Source organism: Rana temporaria, chromosome 10, assembly GCF_905171775.1.
Source record: "Rana temporaria chromosome 10, aRanTem1.1, whole genome shotgun sequence".
NCBI classification, from domain to species: domain Eukaryota; kingdom Metazoa; phylum Chordata; class Amphibia; order Anura; family Ranidae; genus Rana; species Rana temporaria.
Genome location: NC_053498.1, coordinates 38,570,589 through 38,590,102, shown reverse-complemented (window position 1 = coordinate 38,590,102; position 19,514 = coordinate 38,570,589). Strand labels below are relative to the sequence as shown.

General features: G+C 45.5%; 1 protein-coding gene across 2 annotated transcripts in view; it reads left to right on the top strand.

Annotated features, from left to right (window-relative positions):
- The window catches only part of POLD1 (DNA polymerase delta 1, catalytic subunit), a 320,901-nt gene extending 308,380 nt beyond the window's left edge, over window positions 1–12,521 (top strand). For both annotated transcript variants that reach the window (XM_040327564.1, XM_040327565.1), the window contains exon 27: window positions 12,036–12,521. In XM_040327564.1, coding sequence (XP_040183498.1) covers window positions 12,036–12,132 — 97 coding nt within the window. In that variant the 3' untranslated portion in view covers window positions 12,133–12,521. The remainder of the gene's footprint in view (window positions 1–12,035) is intronic.
- The last annotated feature ends 6,993 nt before the right edge of the window (window positions 12,522–19,514 follow it).

Sequence of the window (19,514 nt, the reverse complement as noted above, 5' to 3'; positions counted from 1 at the left end):
CCATATTCACACTCCTAAACCTAGATGACAGCCTTCCCAGAAGAGTTGAAGCTGCAAAGGGTCGGCCAACTAAATATTGAACCCTACAGACTAAGACTGGGATGCCATTAACGTTCATGAAATTTTCATCAGATGTCAGTAACAACCCATGCAATCTATACATACAAAGAAACCAATACAAATAAGTTTAGAAATTAAGTTATATGTAATAAAATAAAATGACACAGGAAAAAAGTATTAAACAAATGAAGAAAGGGAGGTGCAAAAAGGCATGGAATACCAAAACGCCAGCTGAAATCCATCAGTAATTGGGAAAACAACCCTGCCCCTTGGCACTGCAAATTTAATATCCGCTGGTTCAGTCTCAACTGATGGCCTATAAAAAGGTGTCTTATTTTCAAAGTGTCACACAAGAAACCTCTCATGATAGGTAAAAGCAAAGCTCCCTTAAGACCTTCACAACCTTATTGTTGCAAAACACATTGATCGCATTGGTTACAGAAGGTTTCTGAATATTCGAATGAGCACTGTTGGGGCCATAATCTGGAAGTTGAAAGAACATAATTTCACTGTAACCCGGCCACTGCCAGGTACTCCTCGCAAGATTTCTGACAGAAGTGACAAGAATTATCAGAAGAGTTGTACAAGAGCCAATGACAACTTGTGGTCACAAAGACCTGGAATTGGCAAGTACAATTGTTTCAAAGAAAGCAAAGTAATGCACTAAACTGCCATAGCCTGTATGCACGCGCATCACGCAAGACTCCATTGCTGAAGAAAAAGCATGTTGAAGCTTTTTTAAAGCTAGCAACAGCACAACATTTAGACAAGCCTGTGAAATATTGGGAGAATATAGTCTGGTCAGATGAGACCTCTATGGATGCCATAATACGCACAATGTTTGGAGGTTAGATGGCACTGCACATCACCCCACAAGCATTATACCAACAGTGAAGTTTGGAGGTGGGCACATCATGGTGTGGGGTTTTTTCACATACAGTACTGGCAAACTTTATATCGTTGAAGGAAAGATGAATGGAAAAATGTACCAAGCCATTCTTGATTAAAAAAAGAAAAAAAATCTGCTGCCATCTACCAGGATAATAAAGATGAAACTGGGGTGGACATTTACGTAAAATAATAATCCCGAACACCAAGATAGGCAAACTCTCAATTTGTTTCAAAGCAAATAAAGCTGCTAGAATGGCCCAGCCAATCACCTGACTTGAATCCAATAGAAAATCTATGGAAAGAACTAAAGATCAGAGTTCATAGACGAGGCCCACGGGACCTTCAAGATGTGAAGACTATGTCGAAGAATGGGCCAAAATCACACCTGAGCAATGCATGCGACTAGTTTCTCCATACAGGAGGTGTCTTGAAGCTGTCATTACCAACAAAGGATTTTGTACGAAGTATTACATTTCAGTTAGCGTGTTCAATACTTTCTCGGTGTCGTTCAATTTACAAACTTATTTGTTTTTGGTTTCTTTGTATGCATGGATTGCACTGGTTGTTACGGACATGTGGTTAAACATTTCATGTCAATAGCACCTTTAGAAATATATTTACCTAGAAAAATGGTGATGTGTTCAAAACTTATTTTACTACCCGCTGTGTGTGTGTGTGTGTGTGTGTGTGTGTGTGTGTATGTATATATATATGTATGTATATATATATATATATATACATATATATATATATATATATATATATATATATACATACATATATATATATATATATATATATATACATACATACATACATACATACATACATACACACACACACACACACACACACACACACACACACACACACACACACACACACACACACACACACACACTGCTCAGCATAAATGAGTACACCCTAGAAAACCTTTACTTTCCTTTTAGAATCCACATTTCCTTTGGGGCACTATAATACAAAAATGGCCTGGTCATTAAGGGGGTAAAACCTTCTGGGGCTGAAGTGGTTAAAAGAAATTGTGAAAAATTTGTTGGGAAAGGAAGACATTAATTAGAACTATTTAGGAGATTAAAGCCAAACTCCAGCTCACAGGTTATGATCAGTTACAGCAGCTTTTTTATTAATTATTTTTCCATTTTGGGATAAAGATTTAGCATGAATAAATAAAAGCCAGTCATTTAATCGCCCCTGCCACTGATAAGTGGCTTGTCTCATCCATGTAAACTGATACATTTTGGTAGAGAGAGTCTGTGCTGTGAAAAACTTGCTGGCTGGATTACCAGGTAAAAATAAAAAATAAAATCTGAAAAAGAAAACTAGTCCGGAGAGCGAATCGGCTGGCGTTCGTTGGGAAAGCATAGAGATGACTGGTGACCAGATGGTCACCAGTCATCTCTATGACCGTCGGAGGTCCAGGCGCGACGTTATGACATCACGCCCATTACCCGGAAGTAAACAAAGCCGCAATCGCGACTGTCGGCATTAGATCGGTGAATTTTTTTCACTGATCTAATGCTTATAAGCCTGAAGGAGAGATGTGGGGTCTTATTGACCCCACATCTCTCCATAAAGAGGACCTGTCACAGTGATTCCTATTACAAGGGATGTTTACATTCCTTGTAATAGGAAATAAAAGTGATCAAAAAAAAAAATATGTAAAATAAAGTGTTAAAATTAAAAAATGAAGTAAAATAAAATTACTATTTTTTTTTTTTTTTAAACGCCCCTGTCCCCGGTAGCTCGCGCTTAGAAGTGAACTTGCATGCAAATCCCACCCACATATGTAAACGCCCTTCAAACCCCACATGTGAGGTATCGTCGCGTGCGTTAGAGCGTGTGCAACAATTCTAGCACTAGACCTCCTCTGTAACTTGAAAATAGTAACCTGTAAAAAAAATTAAAGCATCGCCTATGGAGATTAAGTACTGAAGTTTGGCGCCATTCCATGAGTGCGTGCAATATTAAAGTGTGACATGTTAGGTATCTATTTACTCGGCGTAACATCATCTTTCACATTATACAAAAAAATTGTGATTTTTACATGAAGGAGAAAAGTGCCAAAATAGGCCCGGATGTCAAGTGGTTAAAAACCATTTGAGTACCTTATTTAATCATTGCTGTTTAGAGGTCACATGGTGATTTCCAGGTCTTTCCTGTCCTCAGGGAGAAGTTACTAGTACTCTGTTGATGTCTAAATCTGTCTGCACAGCATTGATTGGTTCTGTGCTGCTCACATGACCTAAAAAAGGTTTTCAAAATGGCGAATTAAAATAATTTTAGTGTTCCAAAAAAAATAAAAAATTACCGGTATACTCCTCTAAATCGATGCTGCATCTGTCCCTTGCCTGCCTCTGCCTTGCCTGCCTCTACCCGGACAACCGAGTGATCAAACACCACTGATCACTCAGTTCTCCCCCTCCGCTCTGAGCAGAGAGCTGGGACTGTCAATCCCTGGCTCGCTGCCCCTCCAGGGCACACTGAAGAGCTGGGCTGTGGAGGGGGAGGGATTGGGGGCTGGCTCAGTCTCCCAGTGGCTCGCTGACAGGTTGAGCCCTGTTACTAGTCTAGGCTTCTGGTTGGCTCCCGACGGTAAAGCCGAGATCGATCAGTGCCTGGGCCAGCTGAGTGACGTCAGCCAACAGCGTTGGCTGTTAGCCTGCTGTTGGCTGAAAACGGGTCACAGGAGTGCAAAACGAACTGCACTCCTGTGCAAAGAAGTAGTAGGCCACAAAAGCTTTGGCCCTGCTTCTCCTTTTAAAATAATTAATAGTGACAAAGTGTTTTAAAGCTTCCAATCTGTATTTCAAAGCAAATGTTTATTATATATATTTTTTGCAATAACATGATGTAGGCTGGGTTTATCGTGACTGAACTGACAATAGCTTTCACTTTGTTCACAATGTAAAAAGAAGGTTCTGCCCTTCCAGCCTATGTCTATGGTGTGTATGTGCGGAGAGTAAAGCCAGCCATAGATGGACCATAATTCAACCAGTACCAGCCAAATTGCAATCCATGCATGCGCAAGCCTGGCTGTACTGAAGTTGATCTATCGAAAAGCCCTGCACTGAATAGAGCACTATAGCATGTGCATATGGACCAACCATTATGTTCTGGAATAAAAATGAAGCACCTGGGTAATGAATTTTTTCAGTCTCATCATGTAACATAAGTGTACTGTACTTTTGATGACTTCAATTCCACTTTAAATTTTAATGTATATTTGTACTCAGAGGTATAATAAGAGTAAGGAATTACACCATTGCAGACATCCTGAAAATAGTAGTTATTTGTCATTCTATCACTTAAATAGTTTGAGTCACTGAACAATCATACAGCAAGTAAGATCTCCTTATTTGAATACTCGTTCTGGGTCAGTGACAGAAAATATAATGTGGCATGGTAACTAGGATTTTTACAAAGAGAGCTCAGCCAAGTTTGCAGCCTACATGTTCGCTCAGTGCACGTTTACTGTATTGTGTGGTTTGTGTAAGACGTATCTCCTAAGTGTATATAAGGATGGAAGTAATGGCTCATTCGAATATACATTTAGGAGATATTTCATGGTACACAAATTCTGTAGAAAATGTAAAACCGTTTTCTTCACACTATTTGATTTCAAATGCTTTGTCAGGCAATGTCAGGTCCCACTACATTCTAATTCAATGGGTGTCATTTGCAACTTTTATTAAACTTTACAGATTTAATCAACTGGGCTGCTAAGCTAGAGCCATTTAAAACCTTGTCATGGCCTGAACTTGATTTATAATGTTTGGACTGAACTTTAGCTCTGCAAATTGCAATTAACAAATGGATCCATTTGACAAGTTGGTTGGTGGCACTATACAGGGATTACAACATGCCTTTATTTTCTAAAGGGGGGCATACATACCTTTTATTAAGACTGATGGGTGCAGCACAGTGTAACTGTGTGTTTGGAGCAGGTTAGCTGCGTTTTTCTATAGAGCTTATATTATGTCCTGCATTTTTGGTGCGTTTTTAGAAAACAAAGCCAAACCTGTGGAATGCAATATAACTTTATGGTAAGGTGCAGCTAAACCACCTCCAAATGGGCATATTTGCCAGCACACACACATGAATAGCGTTTACATTTTTTTATTAAGCAACAGTCGCATCACAAAGGTCCTGCATGACTCCGAAACATTGAACTACTTCGTCAGGCTTGTAATAAATCTTTTTTTTTTTTTGGACACTATTGGATGATTCTCGGTGTGCTGGTGAAATATGTGCATTTGACCTGTAATGTCTGCAGTTCCAGCTGGTTGTTGCTTCAACACCCACTACTCCTAAGCCTTATTCGGGAAAGTGTGCGATGGGAATATTGACATTCTCTGCTAACCTGCTGAAGACACTCGGGTAAGCTACGCTGCACCTGTGGTCAAGTCAAGCTGCACCGCATCAGTCTAAAAGCAGCCTTATGCATGGTCAGAATTTCCGACAGATGTTCGATGTGAGCCTTTGGTCAGATTTTCTGACCATGTGTAGGCTTCATCGGACATTTGCTGTCGGAATTTCCGATAAAAATTTGAGAGCTGGTTCTTAATTTTTCCAAAAGAAAAAGTTCTTGTCGGAAATTCTGATTGTATGCAATTCTGAATCACAAAAATCCTACGCATGCTTGGAATCATTGAACTTAATTTTTCTCGGCTCGTCGTAGTGTTGTACGTCAACGCATTCTTGAAGTTCGGAATTTGTGTGATCGTGTGTATGCAAGACCAGTTTGAGCCAAAATTCCATCTGAAAAAAATCCAAGGTTTTGTTGTCGGAATTTCCTATATCCGATATTGTGTAAAATTTGTTTCCGAATAAGATTTATTACTATCCTGTTACTGCACATGATAACGTTTAGTTATGCATTTGGTTTGGACCATAGAGGCCTCAATTTCAACAGCTTGACCTTCTTTAAAGTTCTGACAGAGTGGAAAAAAAAAATCATGAGTTTGTTTATTTTTTTTGCCACTTAATTTTCATTTCTCTTTCGTTCATTGGCGGACACCGCACTTAAATCTTGACCTTAGGGCTATATCGCCACCTTCAGGAGAGAACTAGGCAGAACATGTTAATAACAGAAAAAGCTGCACACCATGGGGCGGTCCTACTGGCTATAACCCCTCACTGCATCCAGCAGCTCAGTTTTTTTTTCTGCCTAGTGCAGAAGGACGTGGGGACCATTGGTCCTGGAGATTCGTTTTTCCCAGATTTTTGATTCCTGTTATCTACTACAACAGACAAGCTGGGTGACAGGCTGGATAATATAGATCCTGGTAGTCTCCCCAGCCCGGCCATCGAGTGTGAGCAGACCCTAGCTACACGCTGGGTCGGCCACGACATGCCCCGTCTGATCCAGGGGTGGCCGGTGAGCTATATGCTCCGGGGCACACATATGACTGGGTTACTGCTGTCCGTGTCTGTGGAATGCGCCCGGCAGTCCCCACAGGAGGGTAAGTATGGTTCCACCTGTCTCGGCAGGACGGAGCAGCTAGGCATTCCCTGGGAGGTCGATTTTGGGGGTCTCTCTCCTCGTCCCTACCCTCCTCCCCATGCGCCGGCCGCTGCGCGACTGTACGGGGGTCTTCCGGGGGCTCCGTGTCTGGTGGGGGCTTTGCTGGGTGTTGGGGGGCCGCTTGCTCTCTTCCCCTGTTTTTAAACTTTGTGAGGTGTTCTGGTGTGCACATTGTGGGAGACCACCGCGAGGAGCAGCGTGGTAGCGCCATTTTCCTGTATTTTTATTTTTTTTTTCAGGAAGTTTGGTGGACATTTTCCTGTAGCCTTAGTCAGGAAGAATGGCGGCCATCTTTTCGGATCCTCAGGCAGTTTCTTGCTGGGGCGGCCATTTTCTTGTAGTCTCAGCTTGTTTTTGCCTCTAGCGCTGGCTATCCTTCTGGAACGGCCCAAATTACACAGAACACCTCATGAGGGAGAGCAGATGGTGGGACAGCATGGCGCAGTACCTGAGTCAGGCTGGTGAGTCCTGCGGGGGGCTTCCTCAGTCTGTGGCAGCTAGGAGGGTGGACTTTGGTCTGCGGTCCCTAACGGGTGTCGGGCGAGGTGGGTCAGCATGGCGTCAGAAGGCGCTTCCCCAGACATCCCTGTCAACCGGTTCCCCTGCACCTGCGGTGCCTATGGACGCTTTGTCGGCGGTCCTGGAGTCCTTTGTTGCCAGGTTGGAAGCGGCATGCGGGCGCAAGGGGGGTAAAAAACGCCCCCTCCCGACACCATCTTCTAGGGAAAGCTCTGATTCAGACTCTGGCCTTGCTGTGGCAACCGGCTCCTGTTCTGAAGTGTCAGAGGATGCAGACCAGGACCGTTTTGACAGTGAGGATGACTCGGTGTCCGGGTCAGCGCAGGAAAAGGCGCTTGTAGGAGCGCCTATCACAGCGGTGCGGGATACCCTAAAAATAAAGGATACGGCGGGGGCATCTACAGAGGTGTCGGTCCCTTTTGGGTCTCACAAGTCGGTCCGCACGGCTAAGGTATTTCCTTACCTGACCTTTTTTGATAAATATATCTACTAAGAATGGGAACGCCCGCAACTGGCTTTTTCGGTCCCAAAACGCATGGCGGTGCGTTACTCCTTTGAGGAGAGTTTCCTGAAAAAATGGACATCTCTGATTGTGGACCCCCTGGTATCCAGGTTAAATAAAGTAACCACAATTCCGGTGGAGGGGGCCCCTGCCTTTTAGGGACCCTGCCGATAGGAGGGCCGAGGCAGTTGCACAGTCCATCGTTACAGTGATGGGGTCAGCATTGCGGCCAGTGTTAGCCACGGACCTGGTGTCCCAGACACTTACTGAATGGGCAAATTTGTTGCACCGTGAGTTAGAAAAGCAACAGGCAACCCTGGTCTGCGTGGAACTCGCAGACCAGCTGGTGCAGGACCTTAAAGCGGAGCTCCACTGTAAAAAAATATTAAAAGCCAGCAGCTACAAATACTGCAGCTGCTGACTTTTAATATTAGGACACTTACCTGTCCTGGAGTCCAGTGACGTCTGCAGCAGAAGACGAGCAATCGCTCGTCTATCTGCTGCCCCCACTGCCATCCTCAGTGAGGGAATCAGGAAGTGAAGCGTTCCAGCTTCACTGCCTGATTCCCTGCGGCACATGCGTGAGTCGCGCAGCGCTGTCCCCACTGTGTTCTGGGAGCCGAGTGTTTCCCAGAACACAACGGGAGGTGGCGGGAAATGAGTCAATCCCCGCAGAGAGGACTTCTGGAAGTGGGTGCAAATACCTGTCTTAGACAGGTATCTGCACCCCCCTGAAAGGTGTCAAATGTGACACCGGAGGGGGGGAGGGTTCCGATGAGTGGAAGTTCTACTTTAGGGTGGAGTTCCGCTTTAAGAATGTCTGTCTGCGATGCGGCCTTAGTTACGGCCCCCTTGCTTTCTAGAGCCTCGGTATCTGCTGTGGTGCTATGCCGCCTGATTTGGCTAAAATGCTGGTCTGCGGACCAGACATCTAAGAAGGCTCTGGCGGATTTGCCTTTCCAGGGAAAGAGGCTCTTTGGAGCCTTTACTGGATGACACGTTGAGTACGTTGCTCCTGCAATCCGGAAAAGGTAAGGAGCCATGCCATAGGCCTGGGCCTTCCTTTTCCACTCGGAAGCATTTTTTTTCGTCCGCCCGGGGCCTGCTGAGGGATAGAAGCATCCCTGGGTTCGCAAGCCAAACAAGCCTGCAACAAATCCACGACAGCATGAAGGTTTGCCCCCGCCCGATTCTCGGGTCGGGTTTGCGACTCGGTGGGCTTCCCTGCTTTCTGACCAGTGGGTATTAAAAGGGGTTCCATCAGGTTACAAGATGGTTTCCTTCTTATCCGCCAAACCTTTTTTTTCCCTACAACCTTCATCATCTTCCGGCTCGTCAGGGAAGCCTTGTTGGGGACAGTGCAGGACCTGCTGCTGCGCGGGGTGATAGTACCGGTACCGCCACAGAAAATGTTTCAGGGATTTTACTCCATTCTGTTTGTAGTCCCAAAGAAGGAGGGGTCTGTCCGATCCTGGACCTCAAGGCCCTCAACACCTTTGTGAAGGTAAAAAGGTTCAGGAAGAAATTGGTTCACTCTGTGGTCACTGCACTCCATCCAGGGGAATTTCTGGCATCCCTGGACATCAAGAACGCGCATTTACATGTCCCCATATGCGTCAGGCATCAGGTTTCTGCGGTTTGCGGTTGGGGACGAGCACTACCAGTTTGTAGCTCTCCCTTTTGGCCTGGCGTCGGCAACAAGGGTTTTCACCATGGTGCTTGCCCCGATTCTGGCTTTGCTGCGACAGCGAGGAATCGCAATCGTGGGCTACCTGGACGACCTCCTGAGAGCTGCTTCCGCCTCAGAATTAAACGAGGATGTGGTGATAGCCAATCAGATTTTCCGGGAGTTTGTTTGGGTTTTGAACTTCCAGAAGTCTGTGTTGGTACCGACTCAACGCATGGAGTACCTGGGCTTGATTCTGGACTCCTCAGTGGCAAGGTTTTTTTCTCCCTTCAGACAAACTGCAGACTCTTCGAACTGCAGTGCAGCTGTTGGCATCCCGCAAGTGGTCATCGCTGCACTTCTGCATGCGAGTCCTCAGTCTCATGGTGGCCACTTTCGAGGCCGTACCGTATGCTCAAGTCTTGCAAAAGGAGATCCTGTCCAAATGGGACAAGTCTCTGTTGTCTCTGGATTGTTTAATTCGGGTGAGCCAGCTAGTCAGGGATTCCCTGATCTGGTGGCGGAAGTCGTTCCTTCCATTTCATTGGGCGGTAGTCACGGCGGACGCCAGACTAAACGGTTGGGGGGGAGTTTGGGGTGTACAGTCGGCACAGGGTCGCTGGATGCAGGAAGAATCCTGCCTGCCGATCAATGTGCTGGAACTTCGGGCGATCAGGCGGTGCTTCTCCACATGGTCACAGAGGCTGCAGGGATGCCCAGTCAGGATCCAGTCGGACAACGCCACGGCGGTGGCGTATGTCAACCAACAGGGGGGGAAGGCGTCGGCTGCCGTGATGGAGGTCACTCGTATCCTACGGTGTGCAGAGCGGCGCGTGCCGGCTCTATCGGCCATAGAAAACTGGCAGACAGACTATCCAAGTCGTCAGATGCTGGCCCATTCAGTCGTTGCATCCGGAGGCTTTTCGACTCCTTTGCCAGAAATGGGGCACGCCAAATGTGGATCTCCTGGTCTCTCATCTCAATCGGAAAGGTAATGAGGTTTGTGGCCAGGTCCAAGGATCCCTGGGCAGAAGCGTTGGCTCCTTGGGGGCATTATCGGCTGATTTATGCCTTCCAGATAAAACTTCTCCCTTGTGTGCTTCGCAGAGTGGAGACCGAGGGAATTCTGTTGATTCTAATTGCCCCAGATTGGCCTTGGCTACCCTGGTACGCCGACTTAGTGCGAATGGTGGCGGATGTTCCTTGGTGACTACCCATGTGAGAGGACCTTCTGTCGCAAGGCCCTATACTTCATCCTACTGTCGCTGGCTTTAACAGCGTGGCTGTTGAAAGTCAGGTGCTAAGGGACCGAGGTCTATCGGACTCTGTAATCTCCACTATGATGAGAGCACGGAAGTCATCTTCTCGAAGAGTTATCATCGCACATGGAAGGCCTACATCTCTATGTGTGAGGAGATGGGGTGGAGTCCGCGTACGTATGCAGTTTCCATGATTTTGCTGTTTTTTTGTAGCAGGGAGTGGATCAGAAACTTGCCTTAAGCACCATTAAAGGGGCAGATATCTGCCTTGGCTGTCTTTTTTCAGCATCCCTTGGCGACTCATTAATTGGTGAGTATGTTTGTGCAGGGGGTTCGACATGTGGCCCCTCCGGTTCGGCCACCACTTCCTCTGTGGGATTTGAATCTGGTGCTCGCGGTACTTCAGAAACCGCCGTTTGAAAACATTAGGGAGATCCCCTTTTTGACACTCTCTCAGAAGGTAGCCTTTCTGGTGGCCATTACATCTGCCAGGAGGGTTTCTGAGTTGGCGGCCTTGTCTTGCAAGTCTCCCTATCTGATCCTCCGCAGGGATAAGGCGGTGCTATGCCCGCAGCCTTCATTTCTTTCTAAGGTTGTTTCAGCGTTTCATCTGAATGAAGACATTGTGCTTCCATCTTTGTGTCCTCGGCCATCGCATCCCAAAGAGGTTGCTTTGCATTCCTTGGACGTGATCCGGGCTCTGCTGGTGTATCTGTCTGCTACGGCTCTGTTTCTGAGGTCAGACTCACTGTTTGTGGCAGTAACTGGTCTGAAAAAGGGCCTGTCGGTCTCGTCGGCCACCATTTCTCGGTGGATTAGACAGATCGTGATCCAGGCTTATGCCTTAAAAGGACAGGCGCCTCCCTTTCCTGACACGGCACATTCGACCAGGGCAATCGGTGCCTCCTGGGCTTTCCGACATCAAGCGTCTGTTTCCCAGGTGTGTAAGGCGGCGACCTGGTCGTCCGTTCACACCTTGTAAAATTTAGTGAATCTGCGGCTGCTTCCTTCAGCCGCAAGGTTTTGCAGGTGGCTATTTAAGGTTGCACCTCCTCCATTGAGGAGCTCTGGTTGTTATGGGTGGAGGTTTTTTTTCGTTTGCTGTTCCCACCCCTTGTTTTTTTACACTGCTTGGGTACGTCCCTAAGGTCCAGATTTAAGTGCTGTGTCAGTCAATGAACGAAAGAGAAAATAGTATTTTTGTACTCACTGTAAAATCGTTTTTTTTTTTTAAAGTTCATTGACGGACACAGCACCCACCCCTCCTTTTTCTGTTTGTACTGCTTTTTGACAAACTGAGCTGCTGGATGCAGTGTGAGGGGTTACAGCCAATTGGACCGCCCCATGGGAGGTACTGTGCAGTTTTTGCTGTTAACATATTCTGCCTAGTTCTCTCCTGAAGGTGGCGATATAATCCTAAGGTCAAGATTTAAGTGCTGTGTCCATCAATGAACTTCAGAAAAAGGGAGTACAGAAATCCTATTTTTATGGCTAATGGAGTAAAAAGTGTCCAGGGGATCCAGCTGATCAAATGTTTGGTTTTGGCTTTTCTATATAAAGAACTCGCCTTAACTTTTTGCTTTTTCATTACAGTCGAGACTGTCCCATATTCTACATGAGAAAGAAGGTCCAAAAAGATCTAGATGACCAGGAGACGCTGATCCGGCGATTTGGCCCACCTGCATGGTAACAGAAATCCCAAAAATAACAGGAATATACGGACTACTAGACTCTGGGACCACTGGAATCTATGGAAAATCTCATCATTTCACAAAACAGAAGTTAAGGTCTAGTCCTGAATTCTGGCTAATGCTATACATGGCCCTTAGACTAAACAGACTTGATTGTGGGTGTTTTTACGTATACTGGAGTAGGCAGCACCTCTGTACATTATGAAATGCCTCTGCCAGCTATTGCAGTGAAAAGCAAGGACGGTCGGTTGTTCCTTTTATTTACTGTTGTTTTCACTGTTAAGCTATTGTTTCCATGCAGTCTTTCATATTCTGAGCAGAGATTTATTTTAGTTCACATGTAGACTTTTGTAATGTTTTGTACCAGTATTAAAATAATGGAAAATAATTCTAAAGAGTGTTTTATTTGGGATAAGAATGCTAAGGTCTGGTTCACACCAGATGCAGTCCAGTGTTTTTTTTTTTTTATTCTGCATCAGAAACTGTGTTTAACATGTATTCCAATAGTTCTAGCTCACACCAGTGCAGCGTGTCCCAGTGCAGTCAACAAAAGTAGAACATGTTGCATTTTTTTCTGTATGGAGCACACACCAGAACACATATCTTCAATTGTCCTTAATTGAGATAAAGGAAAAAAGAAGGGGGAAAACACACATGCAGAAAATCATCCAGAATGCAGAAATTGTGTAAACCGACCCTCAAGTAAAACCCACATAAATATGCTAAAACAAAGTACAGAAATAACAAATAGATTTGATGGTAGCTCTGTAATCCTTAGTATGGAAATAAATTGGGCTAGAGATAAACGGCTGATACTGAGTTCAAATACATGTTAGGTCTTTTGATTTAGTTGCCAAAGTGGAGCTGCAGACAAAGCTAATTGTTCCTTGTTATTTTGATGTGCAATGACGGTTATTCATTGTCCAGTGGTGACAAGGGAAGCCCAATTGCTGAACTAGGAAATATGTGGCACACCTGTTTAGCAGTGTGTAAATCACTGAGCAGAATTCCCCTTTCTTTGGAGGTCATGCTTCACCTGTGTATGTAGCCATTTGGCTGGAATTTCATTAATTTTTTTTTGATACAAAGCGTTTCTCATTGGGGGGGGGGGGGGAAAGGATCATTATCTGATCCTGGTCAGGTGACAAAAATATCTCTGTTAGCTGCCTTAGACATACACTGTTTAATTTACATTATACGTTCTCTTTATGTATTTTTGAATGATGGCACTTTAACAAAAAAATCAAAGTCTCTTGGGGGAGATTTTGCCAATCACAGCCTGTTTCACACCCTTCCAGCCTGTACATTGTTTGTTTGTGCTTCGAATTACAGGGAGGCGATTCCTCCATCAATCAGATTTGGTAGTTGGAAGCTAAACAGTAGGGACCTTGAGTGGAGAAGTTTTCCTTTTGACTGGTGGCGATTGCTGTGTTGCATTATTCGGTTCTTTTTGGGGCTTTTCCTTTCACTTTTTAAACAGACTTTTTTATTTTATTTCCTTCCTTCAACCTACTAATTAAGGGGAGTGGTTAATTAGTCAAAGGTGCTTGAGGCCTATATACATTTTGGTAGAACTCATTTTGAGCCTACTCATCTTTGAGCTTGCTGAAACTTAGATTAAGTAGAACTGGACAAAGTGGTGAGTTAAAAACCAGAGTTCAAAACAGGTGTTTATAACAGGGGTCCTAGTACCTGTGTAGTGTGTGTGTGTATATGTGTATTGTAAGTGCATGAGTGCTGCAAGTGCACATGGGCTGTATTGAGTATTAGTGTCAGGTAGTACCTGTGTATTGTGAGTACCTGAGTGTTTCTGAGTAGTGTGGGTGTGTGTGTGTGTGTGTGTGTGTGTGTATCGTTAGTACTTGTGTATTGTGTGTACCTGTGTATTGTGTGTGCACGTGGGTCTGCGAGTACCTATGTATTGTCTTTGAGTATTAGTGTCAGGAAGCTAGTTAGGTAATTTGGACAGGATGTAATCCTCATTAAATTAGTAGGTATGATGCCCGACGAGTGTGGAGATGCGCCTTAGTGTACATCTTGCGGCATGTATGTGTTCCTTGATCATCTGATCGAGGGCGAATACTGCTGTGCAAAATCTGAGCACACTGTTTCCCTGGAAGCCCAGGTTCTGAATCTGGGGAAGCAACTGTCAGCACTGAGAAGACCCTCCATACCTGGTAGGTGCCGGCAGGGGCCATCACAGAGGCGGGTGGGAGGTGCAGGGACTAGAAAAGACAAGACTAGAGCATCCCAATAATTACGCCCCATTAAGTGACAGTGGTGAAACCAGCACTGTTGGAGCTGAGAGACTCTCCTAGCTGCTGGTGGAAGAACTCCTCCAGTGACAGTGGGGGGGGGGGGGGGGCGAAGGGAAATCTCAGGAATACTAGCAGTACCTTGAGCCATACCAGAAAGGCAGAGGGAGAGAGATTAGGGAAGTAAATAGTGGCTGAGGAGCTGGTGTAGTACGGAGGGGTTTGGGTTCCTGAAGGACTGGGCTGACTTCTCAGTCGATCACCAGTACTATAGAAGGGACGGACTGCACCTAAATGAGGAGGGTGCAGATTGGCTGGGAGTGAAGATGGCCAAAAAGTTAGAGGGTTTTTTAAACTAGGTGTCCAGAGGTAAAGATGGTCAGCGTGGAACATTAGAGGGTAGTATTAAGGGCATTAGTGGTAGGTTGACTAAAGCACATAAACCCAAGGTAAGTATAGTAACAAGTCCTCTTTGCAATCTCTGAACACCCAATAAGAGGATAGTATGCGACACGTCTAAACTACGTGGCATGTTCACCAATGCCAGGAGCCTGGCGGACAAGATGGGTGAACTAGAGATACTGTTGTACGAGGAGGATGAGGATTTGGATTTTGTTGGAATTTCAGAGACCTGGTTCAACAGCTCTCATGATTGGCTGGCAACCATTCAAGGGTATACCCTTCATCACAGGGATGTGGAAGGGGCAGGGCCGGACTTACCATTGGGCTTGACTGGGCAAAGCCGTGGCCTCAATTACCAGCCGGCGCGATCGCGGTGGGCCCACACCCGACGGTAATTGAGGCCGCAGCTTTGCGGCCTTCACAGAAGGAAGCTGAGGTCTGCAGAAGGCCGCAAAGCCGCAGCCTCAATTACCGGCCGGCGCGGACCGGACAGTAATTGAGGCCGCGGCTTTGCGGCCTTCACAGAAGGAAGCTGAGGCCTGCAGAAGGAATCTAGGAGTAGGTGGCCGTTGACATTACATTACATTACAAGTAGCAAAAAACAGCAGTTCTAATGTGTTTTTTCACTGCCATCTCCTTCCCTCTAATTGGAACCCCCAAACATTATATATATTTTTTATTCTAACACCATAGAGAATAAAATAGCAGTCCTTGCAATACTTTCTGTCACACCGTATTTGCGCAGCGGTCTTACAAGCACACTTTTTTTTGGGAAAAAATACACTTTTTTAAATAAAATAATAAGACAACAGTAAAGTTAGCCAAATGTTTTTTTATATTGTGAAAGATAATGTTACGCCAAGTAAATTGATGCCCAACATGTCACGCTTCAAAATTGCGTCCGCTCGTGGAATGGCGACAAACTTTTACCCTTTAAAATCTCCATAGGCGACGTTTAAAAAATTCTACAGGTTGCATGTTTTGAGTTACAGAGAAGGTCTAGGGCTAGGATTACTGCTCTCGCTCTACCAATCGCGGCGATACCTCACATGTGTGGTTTGAATACCGTATACATATGCGGGCGCTACTCACGTATGCGTTCGCTTCTGCGCGCGAGCTTTGCGGGACAGGGTGCGTTTTTTTGGCTCCTAACTTTTTTAGCTGGTTCCTAGATTCCAAGCAAATTTGTCAAACCCTGCGTTACTGGATCTACCAACAATACAGACCTGATCACGGATGTGGAAATACGGGGCATTTTAGGAAACGGCGATCACAGGTCAATTGTATCCGTATAAATCACACAAATAGGAAACATAAGGGTAATACAAAGACACAAAATTTCAAAAGAGCCAACTTCCCTAAACTACGAACCTTGCTAGAAGGCATATATGGGGATAACATCTTAGGAACAAAGAACACGCAACCCATTGGGTAATACATTTAAAAAAGCAAACAAAAGTCCTGGATGGCTTAACTCCAATGTAAAAATGCATATAAAAGCAAAGGAGAAGGCCTCCAAACAATACAAGTTTGAGGGATCATCATCAGCATTCAGGCTTTATAAAGAATACAACAAGAAATGTAAGGGCAGCTAAAATAGAACATGAAAGATAAAGTAGTGCCAATCTAAGTGTAGTAGTATGAACAACAGACTTTAATCGCAAATTATTGTACTCACTAGAAAGTGGTTGTTAGTAGGCACATCATGAATTAGCAGACTTTGGATGTCACAGGAGTCCAGGGCAGCTCCGTGCAGCGCGATCCTGTCGAGCTTGGCGGCGCCAGTAGGTTCTGGTGTCCCATGCTTCATGTGCAGGGCGCAGAGGAGATTCGTCAGGTGAGGCTGCACTATTGGGTACTGGTTACACTGCAATGATAAGCACAGGTGAGGTCGCATTGGTGGGCACGGGTCATGCTGCAATGATGGGCACTGGTCACGCTGCATAGGTGAGGCTGCACTGGTTAAACTGCAATGATGGGCACGGGTCATGCTGCAGTGATGGGCACAGGTGAGGCTACATTGGTGGGCACTGGTCATGCTGCAATGATGGGCACAGATGAGCCGGCATTGGTGGGCACAGGTCACATTGCAATGATGGGAACAGGAGAGGCTGCAATGCTGGGCACACTGCAATGATGGACACAGGTGATGCATTGGTGGGCACAGGTGAGGCTGCAATGATGGGCACTGGTCAGTCTGCATTGATGGGCACAGAGGAGGCTGTGGTGACGCTGCATTGATGGGCACTGGTGACGCCACATTGATGGGCACTGGTGACGCCACATTGATGGGCACTGGTGACGCCACATTGATGGGCACTGGTGACGCCACATTGATGGGCACTGGTGACGCCACATTGATGGGCACTGGTCGGGCTTCACTGATGGGCACTGATAAAGTTGTTGTTCATATTTATTTTTGTAACTTAATTTTGCATAAAACATTTAAGTGTCATTTCATGAGATAATCTATGAAGGGCATGTTTAGGGATGGGTCGAGGTTGGGTGGGGCAACTGGTGGCTAGTAACCCTTAAAGGGGTTGTAAACCCTAGTTTAAAAAAATAAACATGTCATGCTTGCCTCCACTGTGCAGTTCGTTTTGCACAGAGCTGTCGTCCTCTTCTGGGGTCCCTTAGTCCCATTGACACAGAATGCCGGACTCGGCCCTGCGTCATTGGATTTGATTGACAGCAGCGGGAGCTTATGGCTGCGCTTCTATCAATCTATCCAATTAGGACACAGACACCAGCTACAGATGGTGTGCTCATTCCCGGAAAACCATGAGGGTTAAACAACCCCTTTAAGGCCTAGCTAGTAGCTCAGGACTTTACATTTTGAGCCCTGGTGTAATGAAACCTGTTTAATGTCTGGGAATTCCTATCATATAGAAGGCCTGGGCACATTTTTTTGGCTTTCGAAACAAATTATCTTGACTCTTGTACTAAAGTTTGAATGAAAATCTAACCATGTTTTGCAAGTTTCAATCTTGCGTAGACACCTTCTGGCTACCTTATCTTGGGAGGAACATTGCCCAACAAACTTATAAAAGATTTTCTTGAAATATCACAATAGTTTACCTGACATTTGACCAATATCTGTAAAAGTCTGCTTAGTTCTGCCTTTCCACCTCGTAAACCTTTCTATTGGTCCTTTAATGCCAGGGACCCTTTACTGAACAATACAGAGCCATGGACGCCATACTAGAATTTTGCAGGAAAAAAAGATAAGTTTTGCACATCATTTAAGCTGCCTATAGCTCTGGATCATTTTGACATACATCTTCATTGAAAGATACCTCTGTTTATAGTTGATCTCTTTTTGTTAAAGTGGTTGTAAAGGTTAGATTTTTTTTTTTTTTAAATAACATATATCATACTTGCCTCCACTGTGCAGTTCGTTTTGCACAGAGTGGCCCCGATCCTCCTGTTCTGTGGTCCCTCTACGGCTCTCTCGGCTCCTTCCCACTTCAGATAACCCCCCTCTGGCAAGTGCTCTCCCAAGGGGGTTACTTTGCGGTCACTCTCCCGAGTCCTGTATTCGGCATCCATAGCCACCAATTGCAGGACTCTGCCCCGACATTATTGGATTTGATTGACAGCCGCGTGAGCCAATGGCTGCGCTGCTATTAATCTATCCAATGAAGAGCCGAGAAGCCCAGGCAACGATCGAGTGCGTTCACGACACTGGACTTTCCAGGGCTCAGGTAAGTAAAATGGGGGGCTGGTAATCATCGGATGTTTTTTCACCTTAATGCATATAGGATACATTAAGGTCAGTAGGACCTACAACCTTTTAGTCAAAGCATAAACCGTAAAACCTTGGATTGAGAGCATAATTTTTTCCAGAAACATGCTTGTAAGCCAAAACACTTGTATATCAAAGAAACTTTCCCCATAAGAAATAATGGAAACTCAAATGATTTGTTCCACAACCATTTATTCATAGATCCTTCAGTTTATAGTCAATATAAAAATATTTCATCAATGTGACCAGGTTGTGTAACCATAAAATGTCCATTCACAGGGGGTTAATAAGCAAAATCCAGCAGAAGCTACAGAGTGTTAGAGGTGTCTCTCTTCTCTATAAGTGTAGCCTTTATTAAATGTAACCTTATTGCTACACTTATGCCCGGTACACACGAGCAAACATGTACGATGAAAGCGGTCCGTCGGACCGTTTTCACCGTACATGCCTGCCAGAGGGCTTCTGTACGATGGTTGTACTAACCATCGTACAGAAGTCCGCGCGTAAACAATACGCGGGGCGTGTCCGCGTCGTCGCCGCGGCGATGACGCGGAGACGTGGGCGGGCCTGCCATTTAAAGGCTTCCACGCATGCGTCGAAGTCATTCGACACATGCGAGGGACGGCGGGCGCTCGGACATGTACGGTAGGTCTGTACTGACGACCGTACATGTCCGAGCGGGCAGGATTCCAGCGGACGGTTTTAAAACACGTCCAGGAATATTTGCCCACTGGGAAAAGGCCCGGCGGGCAAATGTTTGCTGGAATTCGGCCCGCTCGCGCCTACACACGACCAAACATGTATGCTGAAACTGGCCCGCGGACCAGTTTCGGCATACATGTTTGGTCGTGTGTACGGGGCCTGAGAGGTGTCTCTCTTTTATACTCGGGTTGTGACATGCTACTTGTATATCGAGTCAAATTTTTTCTTAGAATTTTGCTTGTCTTGCAAAACGCTTTCAAACCAAGGTTTTACTGTA